This window comes from Mesocricetus auratus, unplaced genomic scaffold, assembly GCF_017639785.1.
Source record: "Mesocricetus auratus isolate SY011 unplaced genomic scaffold, BCM_Maur_2.0 Super-Scaffold_100024, whole genome shotgun sequence".
Classification (NCBI taxonomy): domain Eukaryota; kingdom Metazoa; phylum Chordata; class Mammalia; order Rodentia; family Cricetidae; genus Mesocricetus; species Mesocricetus auratus.
This window is the reverse complement of record NW_024429205.1, coordinates 792065-812425: the sequence shown is the minus strand read 5'-3', so window position 1 is coordinate 812425 and position 20361 is coordinate 792065. Positions and strand designations below refer to the sequence as shown.

The window sequence follows — 20361 nt, the reverse complement described above, 5'->3', positions numbered from 1 at the left end:
CTGTCCTGTAACTTGCATATAGACCAGGCTGACTTTGAACTCATAGACAGATCCTCCTTCCTCTGACTCCCAAGTACTGGTCTTTAGTGGGCCAAGGTGGCCTTCAATTCCATATTCACCTGAGATGGCCTTGTCTTGATGCTCTTACCCCGACACAGCTTATGATTTGTACATGTAGAATGTGAAAATGTTGCTCCTTCTTTCATACTGCATATATGGTTTGATTCAAAGATGTTTTTCATTCCAGTCTGTGTGATTTATGGCCCATGTCTACACAAATTAGTTCAAAATCATCATCATTTCTCAGCTTTCCTTTTAAAATATCTTATTTGCTTTTAGCATTATGATTTTTTTGCATATCTTAGATTCCCTATTACTCCAGGCAATTTTCATCTTGGAGTGAAACCCAGGCAGGGCTCATGCTAGGCAGTTGCTGTACCACTATGCTGCTCCCTTCCTTAGAAATACTTACTTGATATTGGAAATTTTTTTCTTTTGTATGATTTTTGTATGTAGATCGAACCCTTTGCCCAATAAATCTTTTGTATTAATTTTTACTTCATCTGTGGGTTTTCTTACAGTAGCATAATTGTGCTGTTAGATGACTTCTTTTCTTAGTTTTTAAGTTTTTTTGTTTCATGTATCCTATCTTTGAATAAAGATTCAAGTTTTTCTTGTGGATAGAATTGAATATATGTAAGGAGGTGTCTTTCTTTTTGTCACAAATCCTAAAAATGTTTTAGATAAATTACACTTGCCCTGTTTTCAAACTTTTAATTAATGAATATATTTGAGCTAGTTTTTCTGGGTAGCTTTCCTGGAGTTCTTCTATGTAGACCAGGCTGGTTTCATAGTTGGGGTAATCCTGCTACATTACAAGAGCTGGTATTACAGGTATGTGCCCAGTAAAATATCATTTATTTTCCAGTTATTTCCCCCTAATGTATGTCTAAATTAATGTTTATGTATTGCAGCAAATGTGAAATCTGCTAACAAATGCAGCTCTTGCTTACAATCATTGAAATGGACATTTCCTATTCATTGTTTGGAAGTTAGGAGTTTTGAGTTCAGATTATTTAAATTTAGGATGCATTTTCAGTCTTATGTAAGTATGGAGAGATATATGTGTTTAAGTGAATGTGGGGGCCCTAGGTTAAGAATTAGGTGACAAAGAGATTAAACAGAATTAATTAAGCCAGAATCCAAAAGTGTCTTTGTCTCTAATTCAGCCAAGTAAAACTATGTGTACAATCCTGGTGCTTATTTTTTTAAATAACTTTAATGACTCTTTGGGAGTTTCATATCATGCACCCCAATTCCATTTTTTTTCTCTTCTTCTTTTTAAGAATAATGTTACTGTGACTCCCTGTCTGGCCTAGAACTCACACTATCGACTAGGCTGTCCCAGGACACCAGAGAAATCTGTCCATCTTGACTTCAGAGTCCCTGCATTATAGTTGGGCATGTCACTAGATAGCTTGATTCATTTAATTGACTTACGGAGGATGGATGACTGAGCCTGGCTGGTTAGGGTAGTCAGGACACAGGCTCTGGTCCTAATTCCAGTAACAGAAGAAGATTCCCATCAAATGTAGCCTTTCTGCATTAAATTTCACTGTCTTCCAACTATGAGGAATATTAATTTTCCTCATCGTTGAGCCTGTTATAACTCATTAAAGCACCTGGGAAGAGTTCTGTATTATTCCGCAGATGTTGAAACCCAGGCTCACAGAGATAAATAGATTGTGAATATAGTTCAGTACAACTCCTCATGTTACTCATCCCATCATTCTAATACCTCACTAAATGAAGTTGAAGCCACCTAGGCCAGGCATGGTGGCAGAGGCCTTTAATCATGGTACTTAGGAAGTGGAGGTAGGAATTTCAGGATTTTGGAAGTCATCCAAGATGAAAATTGTCAATGGGGTACGTTGGGAGGACCACGGACCAAAGGGAGACTGTGACTGGCTCAGGACAGTGTCCATAATCTTCCCTGCAGCTCCAGGCCTTCAGGGCCATGGCACCTGTGATTGTTAATAAGCTATTTGCCACCCCATCTTCTTCTATTCTTGATAACATTTCCTATTCTAGATAATGTTTCCTGATTAAGGCAGCCTAGATCACTTTGTGACCAGACTCTTATTGCTCATTAAAGAGTGGAATTTTCCTGCAGTTGGGATAATTAGCCTCAGGAGGGGGATGAGCTCCCTAATTGCATATCCAATACCATGTGTTCAGTCCTTAAACCATATACACACAACCAACAGAAATGGATCAAAAGGTTATGTTTATATATTTGTGCCTTCATATTCACACATGCTTAATGAGAAAGGAATTTTGTTTTGTTATGCTTTTTTATTTAAATTAGAAACAATCTTATTTGTCAATCCCTCTCCCTCCCCTCATGCCCTGCCTCTACCCCACTGACTCCCTATCCCATGCCCTTTTTGCTCCCCAGGGAGGGTGAGACCTTCCATGAGGGATCTTCAAAGTTGGTCATATCATTTGGAGCAGGGCCTAGACCCTCCCCCGTGTAGCTAGGCTGAGAGAGTATCCCTCTATGTGGAGCGGGCTCCCAAAGTCCATTCGTGTTCTAGGGATAAATACTGATCCAGTACCAGAGGCCCCATAGATTAACCAGACCTCAGAACTGACGTCCTTGTTTACGGGTCTGAAACAGTCCTATGCTGGTTTCCCAGCTATCAGTCTGAGAGCCATGAGTTCCCCCTTGTTCAGGTCAGCTATCTCTGTGGGTTTCTCCAGCCTGGTCTTGCCCCCTTTGCTCATCACTCCTCCCTTACTGCAACTGGATTCCAGAGTTCAGCTCAGTGTTTAACTGTGGGTGTCTGCTTCTGCTTCCATCAACTGCTGGATGAAGGCTCTGGGATGGCAAATAAGGTAGTTATCAATCTCATTATTAGGGAAGGGCATTTAAGGTAGCCTCTCCACTATTGCTTAGATTGTTAGTTGGGATCAACCTTGTAGATCTCTGGACATTTCCTTAGTGCCAGATTTCTCTTTAAACCTATAATGACTCCCTCTATTATGGTATCTCTTTTCTTGCTCTCCTCTATTCTTCTCCTGACTCAATCTTCCTGCTCCCTCATGTCCTCCTCTCTCCTCCTCTTCTCCCCTTCTCTTTCTTCTAACGCCCTCTCTCCTCCCCGCCCTGCTCCCAATTAGCTCAAGAGATCTTGTTCCAAGAAAGGAATTTGAAGGGAAGAATATGGGAAGGGATGGAAAAAAGACAAGAAGGGGGAAATTGATGTAGTGCATTTTAAATAAAAGGTAGGAAAATAAATTTTAGATAAAGAAGCCGCCTAGAAACATAACTTAGCAGTCAAGAGCGCTTGGTGTTGTTACAGAGGATACAGGCTTCATTCCCGAAACCATGATAGCTAACTTGAATTCCAAGAGATCTGCTACCCTCTCCTGGCCTTTGCAGGTACTGTGCACAGATGCCTGGAGGCAAACACCCATATACAGTAAATAAAATAAAACTTAAAAAGTGGAATTCTTTACGGTGGTGCCAAAGCCCTGACAGGGACAGCAGGCGATGGTAGTTAAAATGAACTCCTGGTCCTGCACGGAAGCTACTGTTGCCTGCCTCCGAGGCATCATATTCAGAGGTAATAAGAAGCCTTGTTCCGAGGTTAAAAGAGCTCAGCAGCTGTTCACCTAAGAACAGCATCCAGTCCAGAGTGCTGATGTGTGACTTTCCCTTGATGTTTTGTTTTTGTATTTGTGTTCTCTGACCTTTGTATGTGTGAGAATTAGAGGCTATAATACATCTTTTAAATGTATTGATCTATCTTTATACTGTAGATCATAATCTATGATCTAAAGATAGATTTTTCTATGTAAGTCTTAGTGGCTAGACTTGTAGTCTCCTGTCCCTATTTAAATTGTTGAAAGTATAACTTGGGGCCTGATCCTAAAAGAGACTTAAGGATGATATCACATATGGGATGGAAAATCTGCTCTAGACTGTCTTCTTGTTGTTGATTGGTTGTGTTCTTTGAACCACTCTATCTTGTCCCTTCCCCTTCACCATGTCCTGTCACTCAGCTCTTCTTAACCAATCAGGGACTCGGGCGGACCTGTAGATCTGATGGGTGGGTTCTTCTGGGAGCCAGTGTTCTGCCTTGGCTCCTCTGCTGAGGAAGACAGAAGTTGCTTTGTGTGCTTTGGATTTTGCTGTGGGTAGAGAGCTTGCAAGCCTGTCAGCCGCCCATGGTAATTGAGGAGCTGCTGTCCCTCGGTGGGAAGGAGTGGCTAGCCATGTTGAGTGAGGTTCCCCTGTCCCCAGACAGAGTTTCAGAGGCTGAGGCTGAGACTAGGGAGTGAGTGGGAGCCAGCTAGCAGATATGGGTTAAGTGTATTTCCGCCTAGTCTTGTTGTGCCCAAGTTGCAAAGTCCCCAGAGACCACCAGGAAGACCCACCAAACTGCAAAATCAAGGTTTAATGATTGTTCATCCACCCATGACAGGGACCCAGTCTGACTAGCTGTCACAGCAGCCCCCAGAGGGAGTGAAGTTCCTGTCTACTGCTAGGTTTTATAGACAAAAGTTACAGGATTACATCAGTAGGTACGGGTTGGTTTCTGATTGGTTGCATTTGGGAACAATTAAGAGCATTTGCCAAAGTCACATTTTGGCATGAAATACCTGTGTACCAATTATTCTCATTGGTCAGTGCTGAGAGGGAACATTTTGTGGTTTCTATGGCATTGTCTTGTTACTTGCAGGTGGCCTGTTGTACATAGACACCAATAGTTTTCAGAACTATATCCTGGAGACTACTGGGGAGGTTTTGGTTCCCCCCTGGAGTTTCTTTTGTGGCCAAACAGTTACCAGGAACCAAGCATCTAGGAGGCTGGGGGGCGGAAGGTGGTTCTGTAGTTTCTTTGTGTTCAGTTTTGGCCCTAGACTCCAGGAGGCCAGAGGATGTGGGGTTTTCTTGTGTCAGAGGCTTACATGTCTTTTCTGTAGCCTGTCATGGCCGTGAAAGCAGGGGCTGAGTGAGGGTCTGGTCCCTTTATTTCCAAATTATTAGAAGTGAAGCCCTTGAGTTTAGTTTACCCTGTTCAGTCTTGCATGCCCTGTATGCACAGTGTGTCCTGTGTGGTCCTTGCCATTCCCCTGACCAGGGCGGTAGCCTTTGAATCACTTCACATTGTGGGCTTTGTCTGTGCAGAGAGTCATGGCAGAGCATTGCGATCTGGGCTGTGCTTAGAAATACCCTTGTTTTCGACATCCCTGTAAAATGCTGATACCCATAGTGCTTGTATTGTCATTATGGAAGAGAGATTTGCCAAAATCAGAGAGTACTGGTCCCTCTGGTATCTTCCAGAAGTTCTTTACTTTTAACATTTAACATTTAGGTTCAGGATTTATCTGGAGTTAATTGTATGGAGCTTGTAAATAGTATCTTATGTGTAGAATAGCACTCCACTGCTAAACTATGATGTAGAAGAGTAGAACTGATGTTATAAAAATTAACCATATCTTAGGAGACATTAAGTCACACAAAGTAGAATTTAACTAAGGGAGGGCTGCCTCCCAAATAGCCCAAAGTTATTTGACTAGTATGCTAACCATGCCTGTTATGATTGATATGATAAGATGTAAATGTCTGTCCACCAGCATTAAGCATCCATTAAGCTAAATTCCCATAATGAAGGAGACAATCCTGATTTACTACCAGCCAAATGCACCCCCCCCCAATCAAAGAACAGGCCTCTGAGGTGCTGCTCAAGGGGTCATTACAGGGTCACAACCAACATCAAATCCTGGTGTGCCATAAAGGTGTATTTATTCTAGAACACTTTGTCTGTCTTCCTCCAGATGTTTCAGTCTCCAGATTGTTAAGAGCCAGTCCAGAAACCCAGCTTTCCACTGTTCTCTGTCTCAGGTTCAATGTATATGATGTAGTAGCATCTGACATAAATTATCTATGATCATTTAAAAACAAGAGCCTGAATTTATGGGTATCTGTGTAACTGTGGCACAATAAAATGAATTGGATAATGTTCCTTCCTTTTTTATTTCATAGAATAATTTGAGGAATATTGGTTTCAACTCTTTTTTGAAAGTCTGATAAAATTCAGTGGTAAAACCATATGATCCAGGCTTTACTTGGTTGGAAGACTTGTAATGACTTGTTTTGTTTTTTCTTCACTAAGGCTTATAGGTCTATTGAAATTGTGATGTTGATTGAACTTTGGTAAGAGGTACCTATCAAGAAAAATATACATTTCTTGTAGAATTTCCAGTTTGGTGGAATAAAGTGTTTTTAAAGTATTTCCTTATGATTCCCCCACTTTCCTCATTTTCTGTTGTTATGGCCCCCTTTTCATTTTTTATATTATTAATAAGGATATTCTCTCTATGCCTCTTAGTTTGGATAAGGGTCTTGTCGATTTTCTCAAAGAACCAAGTATATTATCCATTGATTCCTTGTATTTTTCTTTGTTTCTATTTTGTAAGTTTTAGCCCTCGGTTTGATAGTTTCTTCTGGTAGCTCGATATTGAACTGCTTGTAACTCCAGGACTCAGGAGGCTAGTGCAGGGAGATAGCCAAAGTTTGAGACCAGGCTGGGCAACATAGTAAGACTATTTCTCAAGAAACCAACAAAGCCAGGCACAGTGGCACACACTTGTCACCCAGCACTTAGGAGGTAGAGGCAGGAAAATCACGCCTGCAAGATCCTCTTGTGCTACACAGAGAGTTCAAGATGAGTGTGCACTACACGAAATCTTGTGTAAGAAAGGAAACGACCCCCAGATGTACACAAAAACTACACGGCAAACAGAAAAAAAATCAAAACCTTATCATCTTTGATATCTACACTTAGTCACCAAAGCTTATAACCTAAAAGATTTTAAAATTATTTCAATTCGGGGAATATTTTTGGACTGAAAAAAAAAGTTGGAAGAGCAACTTTGAACAGCAACAAAAGCAGATGTAAGATCATACACGCTAATATACAGGGAAATCCTCTAAAATGTTGGGGGGAAAATCAATCCCTAACTCTAACAAGTATATAACAAATCTCATCCTTTCTCTGCAAGTTCACTTTAAAATTTGGTAATGGGGTACCTGTAACCATGATCCACCAATCCCAGTTACCCCAGAGGCTGAGGCAGTAAATCAGGTTACCTTATACCTAGGAGTTCCAGACCAGCCCTGGTATCATCACAAGAACTAAAAAATTTAAAAATTCACATAGGCAATTTGGATGAACCCCTACATCCTTCCTTTACTCACAGCTGCCTTTTGACGAAGGCAGAGAAATAATGTTGCTCCACAGATATGTGAACTTCATAAATCCACTCTACAGCCTAGCTTCCAGTGCCTAAATTCAGTGATCTCTACTTGGTTAATTATAGGTTTGAAAGACCCTGGCCCAGTCTAACAGGCAGCTGAAAGCTGAGGCTTATGGAAAATTCCGTTCCTCCACAGCTGCATAGTCATTGCCTATCAAAAGGAAGCTCAGCCCAAGGACACAGGCTGCCTGGTGGCAAACACAGAGATATCTGTGGGTGGTCGGATGGCCAGCTCAGCAAGGTTAAGCAAACACAAAGATATCTGTGGGCGGCCGGATGGCCCGCTCAGCAGGGTTGAGCAAACACAGAAACCGATTGTTCCTCAGACAGGGCCAAGACTTGAGTTCCAAGAAAAACCTCAATTGCCCCGAACCCTAGCCTCATTTAAATTGTCCAATCAGGGTCCTGTTACTAAGCTTCTCGCTTCTGTCCCGCGCTTTTTGCTATAAAAGAACCCCTGAGTCCCCAGCTCCGCGCGCTCAGTTCCCCGAGACTGAGACGCCCGGGTACCCGCATGTTACCAATAAAAGCCTCTTGCTGTTGCATCCAAGCTTGTGGTCTCGCTGTTCCTTGGGTACGGGTCTCCTTTCCGTGAAAGCATCTCTTCGGTTAATAAGCTATTGCATCTAGAATAAAGAAAACTAGCTATTACTCTTTTCGAGTTTTAAATAATCCCAAATCAAACACCAAAGTGCGTGCAAAATAGGTATAAACTTTATTCCCAAACTGACAGCAGTGGCCGTTGGAGTAGAGGAGGGTGCATACACTGTATCTATCACTCAAGAGGCAGTCAGCTGGGTCTCCTAGAGCTGAAACCCATCATTGGATTTAACGGCTCGCTCCGAGATCAAGGAGGCCTTTGATAAAGTGTTCCAGAGCACTGGCTGGGAGTGTGTTCCAGAAAGAACTGGTGGAAAGGAATTGGAGACAGGAGGCACCCCCAGACGGGTTTGTTTTTTAGGGCAGGTGAGATTGGGTAGCTGGTAGAAGGAAACGGGGAAAATCAATCAGAACCCATAACAGAAGGGAAACACCTCTCCGGGAGCTGGAGGGCTGGACTCCTTCGGATTGAATAAAAAGGAGAGGTCAAGGCGTCCAGGGAGGAACAGCAATTATGTGCTGGGTGGGAGGGGAAACCCATTCATTTCATCGTCTCATTTCAATCCAGCAGGAGAGGTGGAGGTGAGGGGAAATAAGTTATTTGAGGGCAGGTGCACCCAAGGGCTCTTGGAATCTACTGCCTATGTCTAATGCTCTTCGGCTGTGCATGAGAACTTTAGGTGGGCTCAGGTGTTCTCAACTGAATTCTCGGCATGGAATAAACCGTCAGATTTCTGGCTATGTTTGTGAGCATGGGCCAGAGTCAGCACTTGTAGCTGTCCTGGACATGGTTTATGCGCCATCACCTTGCAGCACCACCAGGCTCTACCCAGGTGAACGCTGGGACCTGTAGTTCAGAGCATCCCTCCCTGGGTGCCCATCCTGGGCTGGGGCATCCTGGGCTAGAGCTTGCAGCGCCTTCTGCGCTTGTGCAGCTGGGCTGGTAGGAGTGCCTGCAAGCCATGAGGTGCCACGTGCCTTGTTCCCGCACCTACTTGCTCAGCTTCGATCTGCTTGCTCTGGCTGGTCCTGGCCCTGCCCTCCTGCTATCACCGCCGCGGGGATAATGCGCAGGTTCCTAGAGAGGCTGTAGAAAACCAAGGGAGCCCAAGAACAAAGCCTCAAGTTATGTTTAAAAATCCCGGGTAGTGGAAAGGTTAATGGAAACCCACGGTTGATGATGCAATAATTCAATCAGATTGAATTAATAAATCCATGTTTAATCTGAGCAAAGCATTCCTGGGTGGCTCAAAATGGAACACAAAATCAGGAATCAGGCGGTGCATCCAGAAGTGGGGGTTTTTGGTAGGCTTTTTAAGGACTGAGGTGAATCCAGGGGAGGGTCCGCCTCTTCTGCTCACCTGGTCCTGTCACTCAGGCTTCACTAGCCAATCAGAGCCTCTAGCTGACCCGCCAGTCAGATGAAAGGGTTCTTCTGGGAGCCAGACTTTCAGCTCTGCTGATTACCTGAGGAAGTCTCGTGTGCTGTGTGCCTTTAGTTCTGGGGAGAGTGCTGGTCAGCTCAGCAGCTGCACCATGGTGAACAAGGTGCTGCTCTTCACAGACGAGCAGTGGGCCAAGGTGAGTGAGAGGCTGCACCCATGTGGGGAGAGTGGCTGGCCATGACGAGTGAGGGGCAACTGTGCCCTTGCAGGGAGGAGTCTTGGTGAGTGAGAGGCACTGTCCCCCACTAGGTGGAGTGTCTGAATGAGGCTCAGAAGCCTGTGTGGGTGTTTTTCCATCGGCTGGGTGGGAATCAGTGGCCGGACACGGAGTTCACTATATCCCTGCCTGGCCCTGCCTATTTAAGCCTATAATGTTTCCCTCTATTAAGATATCTCTTTTCTTGTTCTCCTATATTCTTCCCCCAACTTGACCTTTCAGATCCCTCATTTTCTTCTCCCCCTTCCTCTTTATCCCCCCTCCCAATTTGTTCAGGACCTCTTGTCATTTTCCCCTTCAGGGGGAACAATGGCAGGCTTTTTAAGGGGAGGGCTTGCCCTTGATACCCCAAGGACGGGGTTTGGAATGGTGCTACCAAACTCCATCTGGACTTGTACTAGCCTATCTCTACCTTCACCTCACTGTTATGGCAAAAGCTTCACCCAACCTGCCTTCTCCACCTCCTCAAGGATCAGATGCCTGAGGTCTACAGGATGGCAGCTAATAGAATATTTCTCAACCAATGTGAGTCCACCACCTCCTAATTCCCCCTCCCCACATCATCCCTTGTCAGCAGGAAGAAGCCAGACTTAAACCAATGCCCCCTTACCCAGGGAGTCTGGGTTGTTGAGGTGGGAGCCCAGCTAGCTTCTATATCTATACAAAGAGGTTGGAATGTTTAGTAGTCCTGTTCCAAACCCCTCCCTCAAGGTGCTGTGTCTCTTCTGCTCACTTGGTCCTGTCACTCAGGCTCTTACTAGCCAATCAGAGCCTCTAGCAGACCTGCCAGTCAGATGGGAAGGTTCTTCTGGAGTCTCTTGTACTGTGCCTTTGGTTCTGCATATGTGACCAGAAGGTGGAAAAGCATGGGGCAGGCTCTCTCTCTCTCTCTCTCTCTCTCTCTCTCTCTCTCTCTCTCTCTCTCTCTCTCTCTCTCTCTCTTGGGTCATGGAAGATCAGAAGAACAGAGATTTCATCTTCTTGAGCAGGAATGCCACTGCAGTTGGTTCTTTATTATTATCTGTGTAAGTTGTTTCCCAATAAAACACCCATTTATCATTTATCTTGGGTCTAGTGAACTTATTACCATCCCGCCTTCACAGGAAACATTTTTTAATTGAAACTAAAAGCAAGTATAATGTCTCAACTCTTTACCAAATTGTTTACATGAACTAGGTTTTCTCTTCCATGAGTTCTTCCCTATTACCTTATATCAAGATGACACAAAAAAGATTTAAAATCTGTACAGGGTGAGAGAGATGTATGAGAAAAATTATGACAAGTTCATTGCCAGGACCTAGGTCAGGATTCTGAGAACTTTCTGTAGTTTCTGCTACAGGAATACTCAAAGGTCTAACCTTCTTGGGAACAAGCATGAATATCCGCAAACCCACACACTGACATCACATAATTAAATCAAATAGTTAACCAAACAGATTTTCACACATGAATATTTTCTCTTGTAAGCATTCATTCCTGTAACCCAAGTGTTGAGGCATTTAAAGTCTTACCAGTTTTCCTTCATCATGAATTGGTTCATGTAACAGAAAGCAAGCATGTAGGATCAGATTTAGAGAAATCAATCGATCTGAATGAGGTTTTTTATGTAAATAAAGAAAAATGTGTACCAGGGAACTCTTACAACTGATAAACACCTTCAGCAAAGTGTCAGGACACAAGATCAACTCAAGAAAATCAGTAGCCCTACTATATACAAACAATAAAAGGGCTGAGAAAGAAATCAGAGAAACATCACCCATTACAATTGCCACAAACAACATAAAATACCTTGGGGTAACACTAACCAAACAAGTGAAAGACCTGTATCTCGAGAACTTTGAGTCTTTAAAGAAAGAAATTAGAGAAGAAACCAGAAAATGGAAGATCTCCCATGCTTTTGGATAGGTAGAATCAATGTAGTAAAACTGGCAATCCTGCCAAAAGTAATCTACAGACTCAATGCAATCCCCATCAAAATCCCAGCACAATTCTTCACAGACCTTGAAAGAACAATTCTCAACTTTATATGGTAAAACAAAAGACCCAGGATAGCCAAAACAACCCTGCTCAACAAAGAAAGATCTGGAGGCATCACCATCCTTGACTTCAAGCTCTATTATAGAGCTATAGTACTGAAAACAGCTTGGTATTAGCACAAAAATAGACAGATAGACCAATGGAATCTAATTGAATACCTTGAGAATAATCCACAAAACCTGTGAACACCTGATTTTCGACAAAGAAGCCAAAATTATACAATGGAAAAAAGAAAGCATCTTCAACAAATGGTGCTGGCATAACTGGATATTGGAATGCAGAAGACTGCAGATAGATCCATGTCTATCGCCATGCACAAAACTTAAGTCCAAATGGATCAAAGACCTCAACATAAATCCAGCCACACTGAATCTGTTAGAAGAGAAAGTGGGAGGTACCCTTGAATGAATTGGTACAGGAGACTGCTTCCTGAACATAACACCAGTAGCACAAACACAGAGATCGACAATTAATAAATGGGACCTCCTGAAACTGAGAAGCTTCTGTAAGGCAAAGGACACAGTCAAGATAAAAAGGCAACACACAGATTGGGAAAAGATATTCAGTAACCCCACATCTGACAGGGCTGATCTCCAAAATTTACAAAGAACTCAAGAAGCAAGTCTCCAAAACACCAAAGATCCAATTAAAAAGTGGGGGACTGAACTAAATAGAGAATTCTCAATAGAGTTTAAAATGGCTGACAGACACTTAAGAAAATGCTCAACATCCTTAGCCATTAGGGAAATACAAATAAAAACAACTCTGAGATATCATCTTACTCCTGTCAGAATAGCTAAAATCTAAAACACCAATGACAGTTTATGCTGGAGAGGATGTGGAGAAAAGGGAACACTCATCCATTGCTGGTGGGAGTGCAAACTTGTACAGCCATTTTGGGAATCAGTATGGAAATTCCTCAGGAAAATCGGAATCAGTCTACCACAAGACCCAGCAATTCTACTCCTAGGCATATACCCCAAAGATGCCCATTTATACAACAAGGATGTCTGTTCCACTATGTTCATAGCAGCATTATTTGTAATAGCTAGATCCGGGAAGCAACCTAGATGCCCCACAACTGAAGAGAGGATAAAGAAAATGTGGAATATTTACACAATGGAGTACTACTCAGCGGAAAAAAAACAATGGAATCCTGAAATTTGCAGGCAAATGGATGGCACTAGAAGAAATCATCCTGAGTGAGGTAACCCAGTCACAAAAAGACAAACATTGATGGGGGAAGTCCTGTGTATATGTCAATAAAGCACTGTTGGCCAATAGTGGGACTAGGAATCCAGGAGGACTCTGGGTAGGAGAAACACAGGGAGTCATGATGTAGCCCGCCAGAGAAATAAGATGTCCAAAACTTTGCTCCGGTAAGAGAAATACTTAGATTAACAATTATGGGATAAATACTTAAGTCAGAGCTAGCCAGTAAGAAACAAGCAAGGCCAATAGCTTCATAATTAATACCGCATCTTGTGTGTTATTTGGGGACTACAACGCGGCAGAGCCCAGGTGACTGGTGGGGAAAAAAACAAGCGGCAGACAAGAAAAAGGCATCACTCTACAAAACATGGTATGTACTCATATATGGATTTTAGACATGGATCAAGGGAATGTCAGTCTACAATCCCAGTGCCAGTGAGTCTGGGAAACAGGGAGGTTCCCAAGAGATAATACTCCAGAGATGTGGAATGAGGCAAGATTTCCTGAGCAGATTGGGAACATTGGGGGAGGGGAGACAGAACCAGGAAAAAGAGAGGTGGAGAAGAGGAGGAGAAAAGAAGACATGGGGGAGCAGGAAGGTTGAGTCGGGGTAAGAGGAGAGGAGAGCAGGATGAAAGATACCATAATAGATGGAGTCATTATGGAGAGAGCTGACACAAATGAGATTTCCAGAGAGCTACAAGAATAACACCAACTGGCAAACTAAGCAATAGCAGAGAGACTACATTAATAGCTCCTCCCTGATGATAAGATTGATGAGTACCTTATATGCCATCCTAGAACCTTCATCCAGTGACTGATGGAAGCAGAGGCAGGTACCCACAGCTAAACACTGAACTGAATTCCTGGAACCCAGTGACAGAGAGAGAGGAGTGACAAGCAAAGGGGTCAAGACAGTGCTGGTGAAACCCACAAAGACAGCTGACCAGACAAGGGGGAGCTCTTGAACCCTAGACTGATGGCTGAGAGGCCAGCAGGGGACTGATCCAGACCCCTTGAATGTAGTGTCAGTGAGGAGGCCTCAGCAGTCTCTGGGTCATGGGTAGTAGATCAGTGTTTACCATCGCGTATGAATGAACTTTGGGAGTCCACTCCACATGGAGGGATGTTCTTACAGCCTGGGCACATGTGGAAGGGCCTAGGTCCTGCCCTGGATGAAATGACAGACTCCAGAGATCCTCCTATGGAGGGCCTCACCCTCCAGGGGGAATGGTGTGGGGATTGAGTGGGGAGGCTGGGGGGCTGGTGGAAGGATAAGGGAGGAGGGATGGGAGAGGGAGCTGGGTTTGACTGTGAAGCATGCATGTTTCTAATTTAAATAAAAACATATATTGAGGGGGAAAAAAGAAGAAAGCAGAGGATTCAAAGCAAAAATAATCTACAGTGCTCCCCTCTGTTGCTATGCATTCTCATCCTTGTGACTTGTTTGCAGTGGTTTTATCTAAGGCCAAATAAACTTTACAGATCACTTTAAAAAAAGAAAAAGAAAGAAAGAAAAGTGTGAAACTGACAAGGGTTACCTTATCAATGAATTCATAGGACTTTTTTCCTTATGAGTTTGCAAGTGCAAAAAAATAGAGACATCATAATGCTTGAACAGATTGTTGACACTTGTCAGATTTTTTTTTCTCTCCAGAATCTTGTGTAACTAAATGTATGTTGGCTGAAGATCTTATCAAATCTTCTTTAGTAAGATTCCCTTCAGTATGAATTTCCTCAGTTCCTCAAAGATTATTGTGATATGCAAAGTGCACAAGTTTACCTTACAACTTACATTTATAGTGCTTCTCCCGCAGTGTGATTCTTTTTCATGATTTTAAAGACCGATGCTACATACGAAGACTTTACCACATTGATTACATTCACAGGGTATCTCTCAAGTATGTGTTCTTTTATGTCTGGAGAAACTGCCGTGTTGTGACAATGCCTTACCACATTGATTATATTCACAGGGTCTTCTCCAGTATGTGTTCTTTTATGTGTTTGGAGACTACTGACATGTGAAAACGCTTCACCACATTAATTACATTTGTAGGGTTTCTCTCTAGTATGTGTTCTTTTATATCTGTTAAGTTCACCATGACTTGCAAAAGCTTTACCACATTAATTACATTTGTAGGGTTTCTCTCTAGTATGTGTTCTTTTATGTCTTTTAAGAACACCATGACTTGCAAAAAACTTTACCACACTGATTACATTTGCAGGGTTTCTCTCCAGTGTGTGTTCTTTTATGGAGTTAGAGACAACTGTGACATGCAAAGACTTCACCATATTTAATACTTTCATATGGTTTCTCTCCAGTATGAATTTTTTTATGCCTTTGAAGATGCCTGTAACATGCAAAGGCTTTAACACATTGAGTATATTCACAGAGTTTCTGTCCTGTATGGCGTCTTTCATTCCTGCAAAGATAACTGGCACATGTAAAAGCTTTACCACATGAATTATACTGAAGAAACTTAGTATCTGTATAAATTAATTTTATAATTTGACCTAATTGTAAAGAGGAATCAGATCTTAAGTTTTCCATTCATGTTGCTTCTCTTCATTAGGTGTTGTTTTGTGTTTTTGAAGATACCCTTGATAGTAAGAGCCTTTATTTCATGGCCCACATTTATGGCATCTTTTTTATATGACAGTTTTCACATATTTGAAAAGAACTGGAGGGTTAGGGTTACTAAAGTGTGAGTCATACTACATTGTCAAAATGCACCAGGACAAGTAGAAGTATTCATACATTCCAGTGCTCATAGGACTTTTCTGCAGTGTGAGTTTGTTGATGTCATTCAAATGAAATTGGTAAATCAATTAATTGTAAACTTGTATCACATTCAACAAATCTACTCAAATTGGGGACTACTAAATATCTTCTAATTGTCCTGAGAAGAGGGGGGTACATTTCTTCTTTCCATATTCTATGCTCACATGACTTGTATTTAAAGTGACATATAATATTCTTTTTTTCCTTGGGTTTTCAAGACAGGGTTTCTCTGTGTAGCTTTGGAGCCTCTCCTGACACTCACTGTATAGACCAGGCTGGCCTCCAACTCACAGAGATCCACCTGCCTCTGCCTCCCGAGTGCTGGGATTAAAGGCGTGTACCACCACCACCCAGCTGGACACTATATTCTTATTAAAGGAAAAATAACAAATAAAAGGTTTCCACACTGCATTCACACTGTAATTCCTATACATTTGGTATAGGAATTAAGGTTCTTAAGAGTCAACCTTTTTGACTCTCATAAACTGACCCTTTCAATATACTTAGCAGAGTCACAAATATATGAGTAATGCTAGCTTTACTATAGACTCTTTTTTCTTAGAAGGTCTTGGACATAATATACTTATTACCTATTCCACGTATATACTGTTTAAAATATCTGAGTGGTATGAAACGAAATGGATTGGCGTTTCTACAGCATAGCTCTCATGGGGCTATAATTCAAATGGTAGTATCTGTTAAAGCACTGTTTCCTTGCCTTCTTTTTCACAGGAATGCCTTGCAAACACAGAATAGCTACCTGACATTGGGGTACATGGTTTTGTGAGAAGCTAAGAATCATCAATACACTTTAAGCTGTGCTTAATTACACTGTTGCTGTTCTTTAAAACTTCTAGGACACATTAAAATTTTTTCAGAGGCAAATTTGTATAAATTTGTACATGAAAATTACCTTCTATGTCTTCTAGAACTTTGACAATGTTCTTCAATGTTATGGTCTTCCCAACTGTGGCCTAAAATATAATACCAGAAAATATATCAAACTGTAAGATAAGGCAGCCTGTCACAGAAATACCCCAGTCCCTGGTACCAACTTCTGTCTTTGTTAGGTTTTTATTGCTGTGAAGAGACACTTTGAACCATGGCCACTCTTACAAGAAAACATTTAATTGAGGTGTCTTACTTAATATCTCAGAGGTTCAGTTAATCATCATCATGGCAGCATGCAGGCAGATGTGGTGCTGAAGGCTAGAGTCCTTACATCTTGACTCAGAAGCAACAGGAAGTCGACTGACACACTGGGCAGCATCCTGAGGATAAGAAACCTCAATGCCTGACCCCACAGTGACATACTTCCTCTAACAAGGAAAAGCCCACTCCGACAAAGCCACACCTCCTACTAGTGTCACTAGTTCACAGATTGTGGACTGACAGCTGGGGAATCTTCATGGCACCAAACTAGACCCTCTGAATACGGGTGACTTGATCTGTTGGGGGGCCCAGGCAGTGAAACCAGGACCCATCCCAGGTGCATGAACTGGCTTTTTGACTCCCGAAAGAAGGCATTACCCCACTCTGAGGAGTGAATGGGGGATGGGAAGGGGGAGAGGTAGGGAGCAGGAAATGGGGAGGGAAGGGCACTGGGGTTGGTATGTAAAATGAAAACTAAATTTTTAAAATAAATTTAAAAAGAAACAGTGTATGATTTGTAGTTACTTGTTTTCCTCTCATTGCTCTATAAGTAACAAAATTTTGAAAACAAGTTTATCCCAATTTTTTGTATATACAGTTTGTGAGTGTGAGAGGTGTTTCGTGTGTATACATGTGACATACCAAGGAAGAGGGTGTCAGATACCCTGGATCTGGAGGAGCAGGTAGTTACGAGCCTCCAAATTTGGGTGTTGGGATCTGAACTTGAGTCAACCCCAAGAAGAATATGTGCTGAGCCACCTGCCAAGCTCTATAGTCATTTTTAGGCAAAACACTAAAAGTCTTTCACAGATTAAAAACAACAAGAATAAAGGAGTCTACATAAATTAAGAAGTAAATGCTCACTGGGAACTTGATGCATCAATATTAAGATACTGTATAAGGTAAATTTACAACATGAACTGGATACAATCCAAAGAAAATCCCCAACACCTTATAACAGGATATCTGATTCCAAAGCTATATACAAAGTGGAAATGGATGGAGTTCTCAAGAGGATTACAGAAAAAAAATAGTACACACATTGAAACAATGTAACTTCTATACTTACAACAAATCTACAGCAGTTGGGAAGTTGCACAATATTTGGGAAAGAATAAAGGGGATGGAGAGAAAAAGCCAAGAACAAAAGCAGGAAAATACAATCAACTTTTCATCAAAAGAACAAAGGAAACTCAGCCAGGTAAACTGTGATCTTGACCAATGTTACCCAGCTACCTATGATTCTGTGTGTGTTTAGAAATTAAATAAACAGACTTCACAGCCCCCACCCTGCTCCCTGCCCTGCCCCACTCGAGGCCTCTCCCTCCGCAGCCGCAGCCCCCATGGGTACAGAGCCCTAACTATAGACATGAGTCCTGGCTGGGTGGGCCAGCAGGGCTGGGGCTGGGTGAGGTTGTCCTCACACGGTCCTCACCGTCCTGCCTCAGTTTCCCATCTGTGGAAAGGAGATGAGTGTTATGCTACAGGCTGTAACACACTCACACACACACACACACACACACACACACACACACACACACTCAAAATGGATGAAAAGGACCCTGTGCTCAGTCTCAGCTGGTCAACACCGCGTGAAGCTCAGGACATGGGACATCTGCTGTGGATGTGTCACATTCAGCAGCGGGGATGGAGTGGACACCCGGGTCCCCACTCTATGTGACTACCTGCCCCCTCCCGGGATCCCCTTTCTCCCCCATGTGATCGCCCCTGGGCCCCGGACCCCCTGCACCCCTCCATGCAATCCTCCCCTGAGTCCCAGGATCCACGAATCCCCACCATGTGACTTCCCCTGCATACAGGGATTCCCACTCCCCCATGTGATCCTCTGAGTCCCTGGATTCACAGTCTCCCGCATACGACCCCCTGGATCTCGGACCCGCTTCCATGTGACATCCCTGACCACCACCCCCAGTCCAGTCCTGCTCAGTCACTGACCTGAGGCCCCTGTCACCGTGCCCTTCCCTCAGCAAGTCTTCAGGCTCACAAGATCGGTAAGAGTGATGGGTCCTGAGGACTCTGCAGGGCACCCTTCCGCCCGAGGCATTGGGGGGCAGCAACGAGGGAGCTGGGGGGGCACCAAGGCCGTTTGGGGACACCGCTGCAGGGAGGGGTGAGGGAGGGCTTCCTGGTCAGCCCCTAGCCTCTGGGGACAAACATAGATGTGGCAACCATACACCTGGTGTTTGATCTGCCTCCTCCCCAGGCCTGATAACCCCTTGATCCCGAGTGAGTGCCTGATAACCTGTGACTCAACCTCTCCACTCAGGAACTGGATCCTCAAGCCACCTGTGGTCTGGGCCCCCGTCCAACAGATTCCTCAGGGGCCTCGCTCCTCGCTCTGTCCTCCCCTGTGGACTTTCTTGTGCCCTCTCCTCCTGTGCTCCCCTCCCTTCCTCTTCCCCTCCTCTCCCCTGCCCTGCTCTCCTTCTCCCTCCCTCCAATGCCTTCCCTTGTCTTCCCCTCTCCCCTGCATTCTGTGCCCTCCCCTCTCCTATCTCTGGTGTCTCCCTCTACCATGGTCTCAGCCACGGCCACCTGTTCACCTCACCCTTCCCTGCCCGAGAGCTGGGGATCTTTGCTGTGACCTGAGTCTGCTCCTGTCCTGGGTATTTACCTCATGACTTCAGACTTGGCCTCAACCGCCCCATTGACCTTGGGACCTCAGGCTTAGATTCAAGACCCCACCCCCTACCAGATTCTCACTTAGAAACTGCAAGTGAGTGCTGTGACACTGTACATGTGAGTGTGTGACACTGTGAATTCAGTGCTGAATCCCTACCCTCCTAACCTTGGAGGTCCCTTGTCCCAGGGACCCCTAAAGGAACAATTCCCCAGCTTTAGCAGCCATGATAGACTGCGGAAAACCGATTAGGCCTGTGACTCAGCACATGTCTGACCTTGCTGTGCCTGTGCTAGTCACTAGGTCAGATAACCCCTCTCAGCAAGGAACCAATCAGAAGTTAGCTGGTGGATTCTGCATGTGCTGTAGGTCTCTGGGCACTCATTAAGGGGAAAGTGGCACAACAGTGACTTGCAGAGCATAGCAACCGCCCTGGGAGGGCCTATGGGCCATAACAACCAGTTGACCAATCAACACAGGGCAGGTTATCCAAGCCCGGAAGCTCACCAATCCTGAGACTGTTGCTACCCCCTAGCCACTCCCCTTACACCACCCTAGACACTCCCTTACACTACCCTAGACACGCCCCTTACACTACCCTAGACACTCCCTTACACTACCCTAGACACGCCCCTTACACTACCCTAGACACGCCCCTTACACTACCCTAGACACTCCCCTTACACTACCCTAGACACTCCCCTTACACTACCATAGACACTCCCCTTACACTACCCTAGACACTCCCTTACACTACCCTAGACACGCCCCTTACACTACCCTAGACACTCCCCTTACACTACCATAGACACTCCCCTTACACTACCATAGACACTCCCTTACACTACCCTAGACACGCCCCTTACACTACCCTAGACACGCCCCTTACACTACCCTAGACACTCCCCTTACACTACCATAGACACTCCCTTTACACTACCCTAGA

The 20361-nt window shown here is 43.8% G+C and overlaps 1 protein-coding gene across 7 annotated transcripts in view; it reads right to left on the bottom strand.

Annotated features, from left to right (window-relative positions):
• LOC106022119 (regucalcin) overlaps window positions 1-18899 on the bottom strand; it is a 28257-nt gene extending 9358 nt beyond the window's left edge. For 2 of the 7 annotated variants that reach the window (XM_040730777.1, XM_040730779.1), the window contains exons 1-3: window positions 18731-18898; window positions 16536-16596; window positions 7851-7955 (exon numbers count right to left, since the gene is read on the bottom strand). In XM_040730777.1, coding sequence (XP_040586711.1) covers window positions 7851-7930 — 80 coding nt within the window. In that variant the 5' untranslated portion in view covers window positions 7931-7955; window positions 16536-16596; window positions 18731-18898. Of the gene's footprint in view, window positions 1-7850; window positions 7956-16535; window positions 16597-16766; window positions 16894-18730 lie in introns of all 7 variants that reach the window. The other 5 variants (XM_013121952.3, XM_040730780.1, XM_040730778.1 and 2 more) reach the window with 4 other exon arrangements.
• Between the last annotated feature and the right edge of the window lie 1462 nt (window positions 18900-20361).